Source organism: Drosophila ficusphila, unplaced genomic scaffold (assembly GCF_018152265.1).
Source record: "Drosophila ficusphila isolate 14025-0441.05 unplaced genomic scaffold, ASM1815226v1 contig_106, whole genome shotgun sequence".
In the NCBI taxonomy this organism is placed as follows: domain Eukaryota; kingdom Metazoa; phylum Arthropoda; class Insecta; order Diptera; family Drosophilidae; genus Drosophila; species Drosophila ficusphila.
Window position 1 is genome coordinate 12,428,839 of NW_025063993.1, and position 16,675 is coordinate 12,445,513.

At 43.8% G+C, this 16,675-nt stretch overlaps 3 protein-coding genes across 4 annotated transcripts; all 3 read left to right on the forward strand.

The window, feature by feature from the left end:
• The first annotated feature begins 3,125 nt into the window (after positions 1-3,125).
• Positions 3,126-5,224, forward strand: LOC108093092 (tektin-1). The gene is made up of 4 exons (XM_017193029.2): positions 3,126-3,191; positions 3,303-3,483; positions 3,554-4,066; positions 4,482-5,224. Exons 2-4 carry the CDS (start codon positions 3,311-3,313, stop codon positions 5,059-5,061), a joined length of 1,266 nt encoding a protein of 421 aa, XP_017048518.1. The 5' UTR covers positions 3,126-3,191; positions 3,303-3,310; the 3' UTR covers positions 5,062-5,224.
• Positions 5,225-5,495: 271 nt separating this feature from the next.
• LOC108093198 (E3 ubiquitin-protein ligase Bre1) lies at positions 5,496-9,550 on the forward strand. The gene is made up of 4 exons (XM_017193160.1): positions 5,496-5,621; positions 5,834-6,974; positions 7,067-7,956; positions 8,025-9,550. The coding sequence occupies exons 2-4, from the start codon at positions 5,841-5,843 to the stop codon at positions 9,121-9,123; spliced, it is 3,123 nt and encodes a 1,040-aa protein (XP_017048649.1). The 5' UTR covers positions 5,496-5,621; positions 5,834-5,840; the 3' UTR covers positions 9,124-9,550.
• A 3,532-nt stretch (positions 9,551-13,082) lies between these two features.
• LOC108093174 (alpha-tocopherol transfer protein-like) lies at positions 13,083-16,662 on the forward strand. 2 transcript variants are annotated; one of them, XM_017193126.2, is made up of 2 exons: positions 13,083-13,305; positions 15,404-16,662. In XM_017193126.2, the coding sequence occupies exon 2, from the start codon at positions 15,467-15,469 to the stop codon at positions 16,439-16,441; it is 975 nt and encodes a 324-aa protein (XP_017048615.1). In that variant the 5' UTR covers positions 13,083-13,305; positions 15,404-15,466; the 3' UTR covers positions 16,442-16,662. The 2 variants fall into 2 exon arrangements, with proteins under 2 accessions (XP_017048615.1, XP_017048617.1); XM_017193128.1 differs by lacking the exon at positions 13,083-13,305 and adding an exon at positions 13,312-13,522.
• Positions 16,663-16,675: the final 13 nt, after the last annotated feature.

A 16,675-nucleotide genomic window follows, 5' to 3' on the forward strand; every position in this document is an offset into this window, starting at 1 on the left:
CAGTTTTCCAATTGTTTTTGTCATTTCAAACACCTTCGGTAGGCATATAGTGACGTTAGTTTATAGGGACAACTGCAGCGTAGCCAACAACACAAACTTAAATGAAATGTAAATTATATAAACTAAACTAGAACATTAAAGAATAAACTATAAAATAAAGTATATAAAGTATCAGGTTTCCCAGCTCGATTATAAAAGGTGGCCCGACCTTGGGCTTAACTTGCTCGCATAGCCAATTTGTATTCATAACCACCCCCAGAAGATTCTCCTTCTTTCGTAGTCAGCCCCAAGAATTGGTCTAATTCGATTTCGGTTGCATTTCTGAATTCAAGCTACTAAAACAAAAAAAAAAGAATGGAACAAATTAATACCGCGTACTGAGAAGCTAAACGCTGCCACAACAATAAACCCAAAAAGGGAGAAATAAAAATGTATACAATCGATTTATGTACTTTGATTATATTCCGTTTCAGTTTTCAGTCTGATTTATATTTTTTGTATTTGCCTATGGAATGAGAAAATAGAAAACGTCTACAGAAATAAAACAAAAAAAATACGATGTCAAATATAATCAAAAGGTGCTTTGAATTGTTTAAAAAGACAAGACAACTACACAAATAAAACGGAATAGAAAACATAAAAACTATGGAAAACGAAAGCGACTAAAACCTAAATACTTATAACGGTTATGTGTATAAAGAATATTTATATAAACAAAAAGTAAATACCTCAAAAGCAATTATTTTTGTTACAAGCAGCTAAAAAAAAGTGTGCGATGCAAATAAAGAACTTAACAAAATGATAAACTACCAACTAAAGTACAGAAACAAAAAACTATTAACAAAATAAATCGAGAAATTAGGAAACAGAATATATAAATACATATATTTTTTTCATTGTAAACTTATTTCTTTGTGTTTGGTTTTGTTTACTGCTAAATGTATTTTATATTTAATTAAACAATCATTTTTTATATGTAAGAAAAGAAAAAGAAAAACCGAAACAACAACCAAAAATGAAACTGTTTTCATTTGTGGAAGGAAATATCTTATTTTCATTGTTAGTAGACATAGCAGAGCAGCAATATGCTAAAGCCAAGAAATATGTAAAAACAAGAAAAGAAAAAAACAAAAAAGAAAACCGAACGGAAACGGATGAGAATAACTATCGAACAAATACCCCAAAAAAATGATGAAACACTGCCTACACACAAGAGGAAACAAGAAGTAACAAAAGAAAATGAAAACTAGCAACAAATTATTACCAACTACAATAAACAAAACAAATCGCAAGTAAATGAATTTAAACCAGACCCAAGACCAAGGGCGAAACCAAACACCAGAAACACTAAATGCAGAGAGTTACAGAATTTCGTAGATAGCCAAGTTAACCAATTGAAACAGATCCTCCAGCACAGATCGATCGATCGATTGAAAGATCAGGGGTTATGTCACCAAGGTTCAGCACCAATAACTGAGTTCAGGCCAAGAGCCCAAAACTGTATAGTCCAGCTAATTGAGCCGCGTAATTAACCGATTCCGCATTGTACTTATCCCCGTGGGGCGATGACTAGGAAGTAGAGATAAAGCCAGAATAGAATTTCAAAGTTCACTGTTAATAAACCATAAACGAAAACAACACACACTGAAAGACAGCGAGACAACACAAGGCTTAATTATAGTTATTTTGTAGGAACTACTGTCCTAAAGGGGGCGTGGCCGAATCTGTTGACGGCCAACTTAAGCGGGCCTAATTGCATACCAAAATAACCGAGTCGAAAAATAGTTCTGGACGAGCTGCCATAAGCCATAAGATCGTTGAAGCCAAACGAAACCCGAAACACGGAAATCCAAAACAAAGAGCGAAACATTATAACGTCAACATCCAGAGATCCTAGTTAATTAAATTGTACATTTCTATCATTTAGCTGTAAGCGCAGTGCGTATATACGACTATGTGGATATAAAAGATGTATATGGCAATTGTGTATCGTAATATATTAAAACTTAATTTTACAAAAAACAAAAACTACGTTTAGAATCACTCGAAAGCTTTGGGAGCTTTCAAGCTGACTCGATTTGTGGGAATTTCTTGTCTGAAGTCAGCGTTTGGGGGCTTGTCAGCGCTTCTCAAACTGTCCGGTTTTATTTTCGTTATAGTTTGAGAATAACTACATTCTGATGATGACCAACTACCACGTTTTATTAGATTAAAAATATGTTCCAGACAAAATTTCTTTAAGTTTTTATGTTTTTTTTTCCCTAAATTTCTATTTAGAAATGCTTTTAATTTCGCAAATATCTGTTAAGCCTTCAAATTTCTTACTCATAACCAAAACCAATCATTGACAGTTCTTTATTTTTAGTCGCTCCCACTTGCGCACGCAAATGCAATTGATTAGCATAATTAATGCCAAAAACTTTGCAATAAAGTAAAAAGTACGAGGGAGCAGCTCAAGTCAAAAAAGAAAGGCGCAAAAGCGAAAGTATGTTAGCATAAATCGATCAAGGAGGAGCCGCTGGCTCAAGGGGACTCCCCCTTTCGTAAACTTATTTATAGACATGCCGTAAGACGGGACCGCAAGGAGCAAGGTGCTGCAGGAGCAGCTGGCGGAGCCGCTGGCGACTCCTTCGGCGGATTTGAGCTCTGTGTGCCCAATTGGACTGACTGCCAGGTGACACACGGCACAAGCGCATTGGACAAGCACATGCACACGGACGGATGGAACTGGTACACTTAAAGAAATCATAAATATATTAAAATGGGTCGTTAAATACTATATAAGGAAAAAAGCTTATTGTTCAGATTTATGTATATTTTTTTTAAACATTTTTAGTTTAGATTTTGAATATAAAATAATATATAAATATTTATCCATTTAGATCTGAACTTAGGGAAACCTTAGTTAAATTTCTACAGGCATATATCTTGACTATTAGGTTAAATACTATATTTGGGTACAGTGTATGTTAGGGGTAATCGGTGGGGGGATAAGCAGCAACATAACAATAAATACCGCTAGGCAACCGTAAATTCCCTAGCATGAATCGATTTAACGAAGCCCGTGGGAGAGGAGGGTACTCCACTCAGGTCGCCAGCGATTCTCCTCCGACTCCGGCTGAGATTCCGAGCCAGGCAGCCAGCCAGCCAGGTACATAGAATTTCCTGCCCGGTCTCGAGAAGTGTGCCAGGTGGGGACAATCGAGTGTAGAGATTTTCCAGTGACAGTTACTCCTTTTACCACGAGCTTCTAATTGAATTCCCTTTCTTACGCAACCATAATCCACATAATCCCATATTAGCCAGCAAGATGTTGCCCAATCTGAAGTCGCGCCGCATCACGGGCCTCCAGCTGGCCGGAAAGCATTTGGGTCCGGTGGCCAAGTGTCCACCCAGATATTCCGAGGAGGACTGGGACTATAACAACAAGATCAAGTTTCGGATCACCTGCGACCAGGAAAAGTTGGCCGAACGCATAGTGGAGTGAGTATATCGGGTGGAAAATGCAGGATTCCTGTTAGCGGATTCAAGTTGGTGACCCCATTTTATCCAGAGAATCGCGTCGCGTGGTGGACGAGACCAAGGACACCACCAAGAACTGGCAGCGCGAGGTGGAGCATCACATGCGCGAGCGGACAAGTGAAATCCGTTTCCTGGTGGACGAGTTGAACAGGCAGAAGAAGACCGCAGCTCTCGAGGATGAGGCCCTGAACACCTATCGCAATCGGGTACTGAACTGCATTGAGTTCCTGAAGGAAAAGTCCCTGGCCATTTGCAAGCAGTGCCTGATCCTTCGTGAAGGAAGAATCGGAGTGGACCTCTGCGATGATGAGGTGGACCGTTCACTCCGACGCGAACTCAAGGTGATTAAAGGTTGTCAGGGATTGGCCGATGCCGCTCTCAAGGAGGCAGAGGAGCAAATCCGCAAATTGCGCGCTGCCATTTATCTGCTGGATCAGGATCTGGCCGCCAAGGATAAGTCGCTGGCCATCGACGAGAAGAACTTGAAGCTCAAGGACTTCCAGCATGACCTCGGCAAGGGATCCGATTTGTCCAAGCAGCACTGGTAGGTTTATGAAGAACGGGTCTTCTTAAATCACAATGGCTTTTATTGGATAGGTTCAGATTTCTTAAAAAAGTTAAACACTTTTTTATTTTATTTGTAGCTCAAATTAATTAACTTTAAAATAAGATTTCGTATTTTGAATGCTTGTGGTTATCCTAAATTTTGTTATTAAGTTTTATCAAACTTTTAATTTTTTACCTTATAATTTTTGAATTAAAAATGATTGGATTTGGTTTAGGTTTTTAGAGAGAGGCTTGAGGAAGGTCAAATATGAAAACAAAAAAAAGTTTCTCGTTAGAAATGGCCTAATAATTTTCCCCAAAAGTGATATATTTGCACCCATATAAATCGACCTGATTGTTGCCATGACTCCGTGACTTTCCCTATGCACAATACTCATCCCCTTCGCTTTCAGCCAATTCTCGCTGACCGAGTGGCAGGCGCAGACGTACGAGAATCTGGAGGCCAACGCCAAGGCCCTGGTTTCCGCGGGCCAACTGAGGGCCTACATCGATCTATTGCTGAAGCAGGTGTGCGAGGACATGCAGAACCAGACGGACAGGACCAACGAGGCCTTCGAGCGGAGGATCGCGGAGACGAAGCACGTGAAGCAGTGCCTGGAGAACAAGCACAAGGACACGATGGACCACATCCATCAGGTGCAGCGCAACATGACCGAGCTGGAGAAGGAGATGATGGACAAGCAGCGGGCCATCACCCTGTGCCAGACGCGGCTCAGCAATCGTGCCCACCGTCCCGGATTGGAGTTGACCTGCGACATGGTCCAGGATGCACTCTACAACGAGCTGCAGGCCCTGAAGGCATCCGTCTGCAAGCTCAACCAGAAGCTGAACGAGAACAAGGCCTCCATGCGATACCTGATGCACGTGCAGGTGATGCAGGAGGAGGAGATCAACATCAAGGCGAACACCTGCAAGATCGACGAGGTCGACTGCATGACCCTGCGACAGGCCCTCAAATATCAAACCTTTTAGTCCGGGCAGCACTACTTCCAAGTACCGCACACCCCAGTAGTCGCCATCAGCGTCCTGCACGCAGAACAGCCACCATTAATCAAATTAGATGCATGTGCATTTCGTGTTCGATCCCAAATTACTTAATAAATTGAAATTCACTTTCGATTTCCAGTTACCAAAATATGGAGTTTTTGATGATGGGAATTTCGATTTTAAAATTAAAACTTTTCTCTAAAATAAGAAAAACAAAATCAAAACAGAGACTATTTCAAAAATATTCAAAAGTTATATAAACACAACTAACTCACATTCTAGTAATATTTGAATTTTCATTTGAATTATTTGTACTTTGGTATATACCGCCACAACTCGATAAGCGATAAATGTTTATCGAAAGTGTGAACGCAAATATGGGGGAGTGGAGTGAAAAGTGTTACCGTACGATTGTGAAAATCCCAAGTGTGACCGCAACGCAGCTCCCACAACGAAATGATATTGATGAAGCCTGACAAAACCTAGAAAATCAACAGAAAACCTTAATTAATGTTAAGTTAAAAGTGTAGAAACCTGAGATTAAGGTGAGTGTCAGTCCACGCTGTAAATTTTTAGCACCAATATGTCCCAGTGCGGTGTCCGATGGCGGGAGCTTTGCGCCTCTGCTGCCGCCGCCGCTGCCGCACACGATAAAAAATGGAGTACAGCCACGAATGGCAAATCAATAATGCGGCACTCCGGTAGTTTTCGCAACTGCAATTAGTCCTTTTCCATTCTTTTCCACTTTTACTTGCAGTGCAAGGATGTCGAAACGGAGCGCCGACGACGCCAGCGGCAGCAGCTGTTTGGTGGCTGCCGCAGCCGCCGGTCAACCGCCCATCAAGAAGGTTCACTTCGAGCCGCATCTAATTGGGCCGGTGTCCACGCTGGAGGAGATGGACATCAAGGTGCTGGAGTTTCAGAACAAGAAGCTCGCTCAGCGCATTGATCAGCGGATGCGAACAGAGGCGGAACTTCGCTACCGCATTGAGCAGCTTGAGAAGCGGCAAACGCAGGACGATGCCGTCCTAAATGTTGTTAATCGGCATTGGAATCAACTGAATGAGGACATCCGTGTGCTGCTGCAGCGCTTCGATGCCGAGACGGCCGACGAGTTGGAGAACCGGAACGAGAATGAGGTTACCACCTCCTTCCTCACCCAGCTGTCCACCTGGGACAAGGAGGAGCTGGACGAGAAACTGGCCAACCGCGTCCAGGTGTCCAGAAGGGCGGTGGCCAAGATCGTGCAGGTTATTGATAGGATAATGCAACGCAATGAGAAGATAACTCATGTATTGAAAGGTGATACTCTGGCTACAGCTGGGTCCGGATCGGGGGCGGCCGGCGAAGAGGAGCAGCAGTCCGGCGATGCGGAGACCACGGCAGCCGCGGCGGGTGTTTATGCTCTGGAGGAGACGCTTAAGCAGACGCACATCGAGATCATGAGCGAGAACCACAAGCTGCAGAATCTGAACACGTCGCTACACGAAAAGTTCCATACAATGTCGCTCAAGATGAAGGAGTACCAGGATGCCCACACCGCCAAGGAGACGGAGAACGCGGAACTGAAGAACCAGATCGACGAGTTGCAGTACGACCTGGAAAAGATCCATTGCCGGAATGACAAGCTGGAAAACCACCTGGCCGAGGCTATAGAGAAGCTGAAGGCCTACCATCAGATCTACGGGGATCCCAATAAGAGCACTAACAGTGCCAAGACACCCGCTTCCACGGGGACCGGCAGCGCTACCACTAACGTCAACAGCCAGGTGTTGGAGGAGCTGCAAAAGGAACTGGAGGAGTACCGTGAACTGGCAAACAACCGACTGCAAGAATTGGACAAGCTCCACGGCACACATCGAGAAACTCTCAAAGAGGTGGAGAAACTAAAAATGGATGTAAGTTAAAGGCATTGGGTTAAAAATATACATATCTAACTTAAATCGAGTAATTAAAAAATAAATTATATTGAAAATTCAAATCTTTCCAGATACGGCAGCTACCCGAATCGGTAATCGTAGAGACCACGGAGTACAAGTGCCTGCAGAGCCAGTTCTCCGTGCTTTACAACGAGTCCATGCAGATCAAGACCATGCTGGACGAGACCCGAAACCAACTACAGACGAGCAAAAATCAACACCTGCGACAGATCGAGGTGATGGAGAGCGAGGAGCTGATCGCCCAAAAGAAGGTCCGCAGCGAGATGATCCAGATGGAGGACGTGCTGGCACTCATCCGAAAGGAGTACGAGGCGCTACGCATCGAATTTGAGCAGAACATGGCCGCTAACGAGCAGACGGCACCCATCAACCGTGAGATGCGCCACCTGATCACCTCCCTGCAAAACCACAACGGACAATTAAAGGGCGAGGTGCAGCGGTATAAGCGAAAGTACAAGGACACTTCCACGGACAACTTGAAGCTGCGCAAGGAACTAGACGAAGCTCTGGCGACCCTCGAGGGCAACAAGTTGCAGGCGGCAACAGGTGCGGCAGGCGAGGAAATCAAGCAGGAGAACTCCACAAGTGTCAAAGAGGAGAACTCGAACAACGCCTCCGCCTGTGGCCAATCAAACCAAACAAATTCCGGCAATGACTCCAACGTTGCCATCAAGGAGGAAAACCACACATCTGCGGAAGATGATGCCGATGACGATGGAAGTGGAAAGGACGTAAAAGACGGCATCAAGCAGGAGAAGCTCAGCGGCGGTGAGGCAACGGCAGCCGAGAAGAAGGACTCTCCTGGTCCTGGCAACTCGACGACATCTGCCACAAATTCCGTTCCCGTCAAATCGGAAAAAGATTCCAAGGATGGCGTGAAGGGCAAGGATGTCAAGACTGTGGAGAGCGAAACGGTGCGGGATCTGAAGGCGCAATTGAAGTAGGTTATCGTAGTTTCTTAATAATCAAACTCAAATTAAAAGGAAATATTAATTGTTTGTTTCGCAGGAAAGCGTTGAACGATCAGAAGGAAATGAAACTTTTACTGGATATGTACAAAGGTGTCTCGAAGGATCAACGCGATAAAGTTCAGTTGATGGCCACCGAGAAGAAGCTACGTTCCGAGATCGAGGAGCTGCGCCAGCAGTTGAAGAAACTGCAGGAAAGCAAGCGCGAGGAACGCAAAAAGCTTGCTGACGAGGAGGCGTTACGTAAGATTAAACAGTTGGAGGAGCAAAAGTATGAGCTGCAGAAGCAGATGGCCAACCACAAGCCCTCGGAAAATTCGTGGGGCAGTGGAGCACCCGGTTCGGCAAACTACACCCGACCCTTTGTCGGTTCGCACGAGGAGGAGGCGCTGCTCAACGAGATGGAGGTGACTGGCCAGGCGTTTGAGGACATGCAGGAGCAGAACTCACGCCTAATACAGCAGCTGCGAGAGAAGGACGACGCCAACTTCAAGCTAATGTCGGAGCGCATCAAGGCAAACCAGTTGCACAAGCTTCTGCGCGAGGAGAAGACAGTGCTGGAGGATCAGATGGCAACGGCCACCACGCAAATCGAGGCCATGCACATTGTGCTGCGAAAGCTCGAGGAAAAGGAGCGGAGTCTGCAGGCCACCGTGGCGTCCATTGAAAAGGAGCTTATGCTGCGACAACAGGCCATGGAGATGCACAAGCGCAAGGCGATTGAGTCGGCACAGTCGGCAGCGGACCTTAAGCTGCATCTCGAAAAGTATCATGCGCAGATGAAGGAGGCGCAGCAGGTGGTGGCCGAGAAGACCAGCTCGCTGGAGGCCGAGGCCTACAAGACCAAGCGGCTACAGGAGGAGCTGGCGCAATTCAAGCGCAAGGCGGAGCGCATGAAGAAGATGGAGATGTCGGGCACGACCATCGACGAGGTGATGATCGAGGAGATCCGTGAGTACAAGGAAACGCTCACGTGTCCCTCGTGCAAGGTGAAGCGAAAGGATGCGGTGCTGTCGAAGTGTTTCCACGTCTTCTGCTACGACTGCCTGCGAACTAGGTACGAAACGCGGCAGCGGAAGTGTCCCAAATGCAACTGCGCCTTTGGCGCCAACGATTATCATAGGCTATATCTGCAGTAGATAAGCGATAGAACCCGTTACGATAATTTAGATACGTTCCGGTCATGTCCTATTCACACAAAAACACACACACACACCCCACACCACTCCTACACGCCCAAGCAGAGACAGTCACACACATTCATGCCGGATTATTCATTATGCATATATTATCTACGTACTAATATTTGGTTAAGTAGTCTCCGAATAACTCCCCAGATTCCCCATGGCAATTAATTGAATTTGTTCATTCTGGCGCCAAGCAAGAGCATCTCATTAAGAGTGCCGCGAGACCATGTCGCGGATTTTTTATGTAGCTTCTAGTTTTTGTAAATCAAACTCTATTTTTAATGATCTAAATTGAAAATTAATTGTACGATCACTAATAAATGGCTAAAAACTATATGTTTAGCGTACCAAAAGTTATTCTGATCCACGCAAACTAAAACCGTTTTGTCTTTGTCTTGAAATCATTTAAACCTAAGTATATTTATAGACCCCCTTTAATTTTTAAGTAAACTACTCCTATTTAAATGATCAAACGTAGCATAGAAACTGTATAAACTTGTCAAAAGATCCGTTTAAGTATCGCGCTTTATATGAAAGGGCTGCTAACTTGGTTATAATTTATAAATAATTATAATGACCTATAATCGGAAATTGTTGTTCACCTGGGCAAAATATTTTGATTGTTTTTTTGTTTGTGTATAAGTGTAATCGTTTATTCTGTGTACTGTTTCCTGAATAAAGAAACTTGATCAGAAATACAATATGATCCTCTGTTATCGGCTAACATAAAGTCCACCTGTTAAGATTTAACACCCACTAATTTATGTTAGTAACAGCGATGTTTATCTTTTATCTGTGATTTTTGGCGCGCAAAGCTTATCGAATTTTGAATCAACGGATATAAATTTTCCTATTAAGTTAAACTTATTCAAAAAGTTTTTTAACAAAAGAATTAGGATCGTTCAAAAGGCAGTACTTAACAAAAAGACGCATACGCAGTATTGCCCTCATATAAAATTGTATTTATTGTTTTGACCAGCTTATAATTTTTGAATGTAAATAATAATACACTTTTTTGGAACTGTTTTTGTCGGTTAAGTTCATAGAACTTTTGTTGACGTCATAATTTGTTGTCGTTTTGCATATTTGTATCCATTTAAACCTGCCCATAAAAATATGTCTAATAGAACCAATTTTAATATAGATTTTTACGTATCGAAACAAGTTTATTGAACTTTTTCGCCCCAGACTTAAACGTTTTCGTTTATTCCCTCTGCATTTTTCTCCCGTGCTTGCAGCCAAAATAAACGGATGCACGATATGTATTTAGATTAAAACCCAGTATAGGCGCACCTAGTTAGGTACAAATTGGCCAAGACAGTGTAGTTGGCCATTCTCTGGCAATTATGCTACCCAGTATTTATTACAATGTCTTGAGCGCAACGACATTGTCTTGTGCAATTATAATTAAAGTCATTGACGCAATTTTGCGACCAAAAGTAAGCCAAGAAGTTATTTACCTTGGGGCAGGTGCTCGTGCTAACTTCGCCCGAATCAACAACATTTTTACTGCGTATTGGGCAAAAAAAGCCCCCTCAAAGCTGCCCTAAAAAGGCTTAGATGATGATAAATTATGTTCTTCAAATTGCCAAAAAGGTTATGGAAATTTTTTAGCAAACACGACTCCAGCCGTTTTCGGTGGATCAAGAAAGATTTGCGCATGGCCAGCAGCCACAGAAAGAATGTTATTTTCGAAACTATAATTAAGCCATGCTGCTGATTTTCTTCGTCGTTAATTATGGCCAAGACCAAAAATCCCAAAAGCTCCGAGAAATCTCGTGGGCAGTCGTGTGTTTGGCTGTGTTTCGAAAAGTGTTTACCCCTGCCATCTGAAATTTACCCAATCCGCTGGGCTCCCCCTCCGTTTCACAGAAATTGCGAATTGTTTCGTCTGCTTTGCGCCATGTAATGTGTTTATTAAAAATTATGATTATTGTTCGCATTGAGAGGCAGCGGCATCTTTGTGGCCAGGCTACCAGCTGATGTGGAGCAATTGGACGGGCTGACGGGCTGTCGGGCTGTTGGGGCATCTCTGCCATAAACTCGTTATGCGGCAAACCATGCAGGTTTAAAAAAGATACGAAAACGGAACACAAAAGTGTGTAAAAAGACTAAGAAATTAAAATCGTGCCAGCGATGAGTGAGCACATTACACCGAGCACTTGGTGGAGCGAGTGCGGTTATTACCAACATAACGAATGGGTTTAAAATGCGGCCGGGCCGGTGGAGTAGGTCAGTCCGGACTGGTCAGGGACAATGGCGAAGGTTATCGCTGCAATCGGGGGAATAACCGGGACTTAAAACCTGCAGGAGCTCAACACCCGGAAGTCTCTGCAGAGGATGTGCCTGATATAAGTCGAAATTTATTATCTTATAAGCAACAGGTTTCTTTAAATGTTATTTATTAAAGGTCTGATATCCTCAGAATCAGCTGAACCCTAAAAATGGCCCAAAAGCAGCAGTTGAAAGCCCATTACTTGTCCTAATGATATGATATAATGATATGATAATGATAAAACTGCATACTTAGTTTGTTTTCGAATTTTTGGTAAATTTTTTTTCACATTTTTGTGATGTTTCCACTATCAAAAATCCGGAAAAGGGATTTTTCGGAAATTGGCCGTATACCAGCAGTTCTCGATATTAAAAAGTTCCCTTTTCCACGCTTTTATTTCTGTTAACTGCCCCGATTTTTAATAGCCTGCTGCACCGCTCTCAAGTGGCCTTCGTTCAGCCACCACTTAACCAAATTGTCATTGAGACAGGGCTCACAACAAGATCAACATTAATTATCATCGGACAAAGGCATTTTCACACTGCAGTATAATGATTTGTTTGGCACTCTGGGCGGTGCCCACCTGTCCAATCAACCCCTGAAAGACTCCGCCCACGGACAAACGGAAACTAATCATTAGATTAGCATGTGGACGGTCGAAACTCAATGCAAAAGCAGAGCCGAAAGCCGAAAGCCCAGATCAGTGGACCTACGCCCTTTGTCGGTTGGGAAATGTCCGAATGCCTGGCATACCCGAAGAGCAAAGCCCACGTTACGGCCCTGGGTCCGAAGAGCCCATCAAAATATCAAAGGGCCAACGCATTTCCCAGCCGTAAACTGCAGTCGCAATGCCAATTGAAACGAGAGAGCCCGCGATCTCGAGGCGGGTAAATACAATCAGCATCGGAGCATCGCATCGGAGGTGACGTATCCGCCGGGTGATCATTAGGTGTTTGGCCATTAGCAATAGCGACAGCATCATTATCATCGGGGGATTGCATTTTCAAGGTTGGCGTCCATTCTCGCTTCACTGCCACCTGGAGTCGAGCCATGAAAATGCAAATTTTTTTGTTTCCCTTCCCCCGCAAGCAGCGTTTTTCAATATACGAGATACCCATATGCCTAATGAGTAAGATAGGCATGAAAAGGCAAAAATAAAAAAATAAAAACTAGGTGGGTTTATGTGGGGGAAAGAGTAAGAGTGGTGGAGAAAAGTCGAAGTCGAAGTGAACCGCTAGCGAACCTGATTTACAGCCAGTGGCCAAGTGACCAACTGACTGACTGAAATTGCTTAACAACAGCAGCTCTTTAATACTTTATGGCTACCTTTGATGGCTGGGATCAGGCTCTGCTCTCCCCGAGACATCATCTGCTGGCCAAAAAGGTTCGTGTACTTCGTACTTTCAGTTTCGGCTGGCCAAAAAACTCGTTCCCTCCATGCAGCAGCAGCCGCAGCAGCAGCCGTCGCATTTAACAGCCGAACAAACCGATCAGATTGCATTCGAATCCCGCTCAGGCGCTCGGCTTTAGCCACTGCTCTACCCGTATCGTATGTAGATGTCTGTGTGGGCATTATATAATCCAGTTAATTTCTTTAACAATTTTTGTTTCTCCTCGCCTTTCGTTGTTTTGCTAGACGAGGTCTCTCCATCCAGAGTCATTCGTTGTTTGGGCTCCGCGTTGTTTGGACGTGTTTTTTCAATCGGCGCGTTGTCTCTCGAAAATCCTCTGACATTGCCAGCTGTATTTTGGTTGAAGAACTCAACTTCAAGTCAAGGATTGCAAAACGGGCGTTTGGCATTGCTCATACGCAGCGTGTGACGTGCTTTAATAGCTACAAAAGGAATCTAAAAGAGGGTGTAAGTGTTAAAGTGTGCGTGAATGTGATGATTATTGGGGATTATTCGAAATCCCTTAAATGATTTATTTAAAATCGAGTATGAAAATAAACCTGGCATGACCAACCACCTACACAAAAAACATATCCTTAAACAAATTCAACAAAAGTACAACACATTTATAAAGAGCGAAATCATACATTTATGTAATCGTAAGAAGGAAATTAAAATTGAAGAGGTATAAATCAACAAAATAATAAAAACAAGTTAAAAGAAATAACTAATAATTATAGTCTTACAAAGTTCCATCAGTTAAATAACCGATCACGTTTTCAAGATTGTGAAGTTTTTTTTTAATTTGATTGCATTTTAATATCTGTAAAAATCTTGTAACCTAATATGCGCAAACCTCGGCAAACTGAAATAAGTTTTTCATGCCGCATTCAATCAAAAAGCAATCAAAAACTGAGAGATAACCCAAACCACTAATAACCTTTAATCAAAAATGAATGGCCAGCCAAAGTAATCAGCTTGAGACCTTCTTTAAAATCAATCAGGCAGGAGAATAAGAGGCTGTGCAATTGCCAAATAAGCCACGATTGCACCGCCTGTTGCATTATTGGCCAGTTAGCCACACAAAAGCCACGCAAGCCACCACAACGAGCGCCTAATAAACATGTTGAAACTGGTGAGCTGGTGAAAGAGAGGGGTAGATGGATGGAATCGCAGAAAGAGATAGCTAGTGGGATCCAACATCCAACGGGCGCATTGCTCAATGACATTTTGAAATCGCATTTCCAGTTGCGGGAAAAACCGACAAAACGAAAATTGAAAAACCAAAAACCAAAAAATACACACAAATTTAAAAGCGAATGCAAATTTGGAACCAAACTGAAATCAATTAAATGGCACAGAGTTCGCAACGAATCAAAGTCATATGCAAATGGGTCGGCGGCGAAGTCTCGATGAAGTCGGTGTCATGGGAAAACGGATTTCGATGATAATCGGGGTTTTACAGCGAAAGACAAAGGGCATATGGTGGCTATATGGCTGTAAAATAATCAAATCAAATCGAATCGAACCGCCGCTCGGATCACAAATTGTGTGCAAATATTGAGATAAAGCTGAGCTGAGTGTTAGTGCATCCCATGACCGCACTTTGTTTATCCATCCGGCCATTTAAACATTTAAACAAAGTGACTCCGAAAATAGGGGGCATTGTTCACTGGCTTTCCTCTTATTTTTCTTTGCTTTTCCCTCCTCCCTCTCGAATTATGCAACGCAACTGAAATCGGGCAAACAGCGAAACTCTTTCTTGTACTGGCTAATTATTAACATTTTTTCTGTATTTTTGTATTTCCTATTTCCATTTTTTTAACCCGCTTTCGGTAAACAGTTTTGAACTTGAACCAATTCGCTATTGAGGTTTTCGCTTTTTTCGGTCTTTTTGCCATATTTTATATGTGGTCATAATGCTATTCGGCGGTTTATGGGTCTCCCATTCAACAAAGAAGTGAATAAATTATCCATCTTTTCATTTCGTCGCCTTTGAGTTCGCTGAAAATGTGGTGTCCATTTGCATTAGGTCGGTGTTTTAACAAATACGCGTCTCTTGTGAGTTTTAATTAGCAAATATTTGCAAATTACAGCGATCCGTGATCCGGTGGCGTTTGCCTTGAGATCGCTGGGACCTTGAACCAATTGTGAGGGCTAGAGACCATTAATAAATCTTGTGGAGAAGCATTATGCTGGATTATTAAACCATATTTTATTTGTTGGTGACAGGGCTTACAAGGAAATTCTCATGGTTAAAATGATATTATTCAGCAAATGTGTGATGTAAACTGTTAAGTGTTTAGGAAAAATATATTGGATATCTCTGGTGTTTAACTTTTATATAAAATATAATCAAAACTTGCACTTTATCTACTGTAGTATTACTTTATCTACCATATATACATAAATATATGTGCTTTTAATATATAATATTTAAATTCATATAAAACAAGTATTTAAATAATAAATACAGATAAATAACTCAAGTGCATCGAGCTTAATTAATATGAATCATTTATAAGAAACCCCGTCTAACTTACGCACTCCTTATCTTTCTCTGTAGTTGCCGCAATCCATGCCCATCGTTTGACCGCAGAGTACTCACCACATTAACCGGATAACCAAAATGGTGCAGGATCAGGGAGAAACCATATCCCTGCCAGAGACTCTGCTGAAGATCGCCAAGCGGGAGCTGCGCGAGGATCGGTGCACCAGGGAGCAGAGTCTGGAGCAGCTGCGGAACTGGGTGGCCAAGAACGAGGATCTGCAGAATGTGCGATGCGACGATACCTTCCTGCTGCGCTTCCTGCGGGCCAAGAAGTTCAGTGTTCCCATGGCGGAGCAGACGCTGCTCAAGTACCTGAACATCCGACGCACCTTCCCGCACATGAGCACCCAGCTGGACTATCTGGAGCCGCGACTGGGCGACCTCATCGACCAGGGATACATCTTCGCGGTGCCCCAGCGGGATAAGCACGGCCGACGGGTGGTGGTCATCAATGCCAAGGGTCTCAATCCGAAAATCCACACCAGCTGCGACCAGGCGAAGGCGCACTTCCTCACCTACGAGTGCCTGATGGAGGACCAGGAGACGCAGATCACAGGACTCACCCACGTGGGTGACTTCGCTGGTGTGTCGACAGCCCACGTGACCAACTGGAATCCCACGGAGTTCGCCCGCATCTTCAAGTGGGGCGAACAGTCGCTGCCCATGCGCCACAAGGAGATCCACCTGATCAACGTGCCCTCCACCCTGAAGTGGCTCATTGACTTCGTGAAGAACCGGGTCAGTTCCAAGATGAAGAACCGCCTGATCATCTACGGCAGTGAGAAGGAGCTGATGAAGAGCGTGGACCAGGGCTGTTTGCCCCTGGAAATGGGCGGCAAGATGCCCATGCGCGAGATGGTCGAGCTGTGGAAACAGGAACTGGCGGCCAAACGGGATCTGATCCTCGGTCTCGACAAGAGTATCCTGCTGTCCGATCGGGGAATCCAAAGGAGAAGCAGCTTCAATGCGGAAAAGGCCTCCAACGGCGGACCAAACTTCGTGTCACAAATCGAATCCATCGAAGGCAGCTTTCGGAAACTGGAGTTCGACTAGCCGTCCCAGTTCCCGTCTAGTTCGTAGTTTTTAGTCCTTAGTCCTTAGGCATCATTTGTTAACCCAAAATGCGCGCAACGCTTCGCCGGTCCCCCGATCCTGGCCAGAGCCGATCCCGGGGATCCCCGCTTGCTTATCGGTGGCACCCGCTTTACTCATCCTGCGCTTCTTTGTATACTGTTTGTGTTTGGCGTACAATAAACGAGAGGAATAATTTGGAAGCTCCTTCTCTCT

Coding starts and splice junctions, on each gene's coding strand:
- LOC108093092 (XM_017193029.2), top strand. CDS start 3,311: ATGTTGCCCAATCTGAAGTCGCGCCGCATCACGGGCCTCCAGCTGGCC. Junction 3,484..3,553: donor TTGGCCGAACGCATAGTGGA/GTGAGTATATCG, acceptor CATTTTATCCAG/AGAATCGCGTCGCGTGGTGG. Junction 4,067..4,481: donor GATTTGTCCAAGCAGCACTG/GTAGGTTTATGA, acceptor CTTCGCTTTCAG/CCAATTCTCGCTGACCGAGT.
- LOC108093198 (XM_017193160.1), top strand. CDS start 5,841: ATGTCGAAACGGAGCGCCGACGACGCCAGCGGCAGCAGCTGTTTGGTG. Junction 6,975..7,066: donor TGGAGAAACTAAAAATGGAT/GTAAGTTAAAGG, acceptor AAATCTTTCCAG/ATACGGCAGCTACCCGAATC. Junction 7,957..8,024: donor GATCTGAAGGCGCAATTGAA/GTAGGTTATCGT, acceptor TTTGTTTCGCAG/GAAAGCGTTGAACGATCAGA.
- LOC108093174 (XM_017193126.2), top strand. CDS start 15,467: ATGGTGCAGGATCAGGGAGAAACCATATCCCTGCCAGAGACTCTGCTG.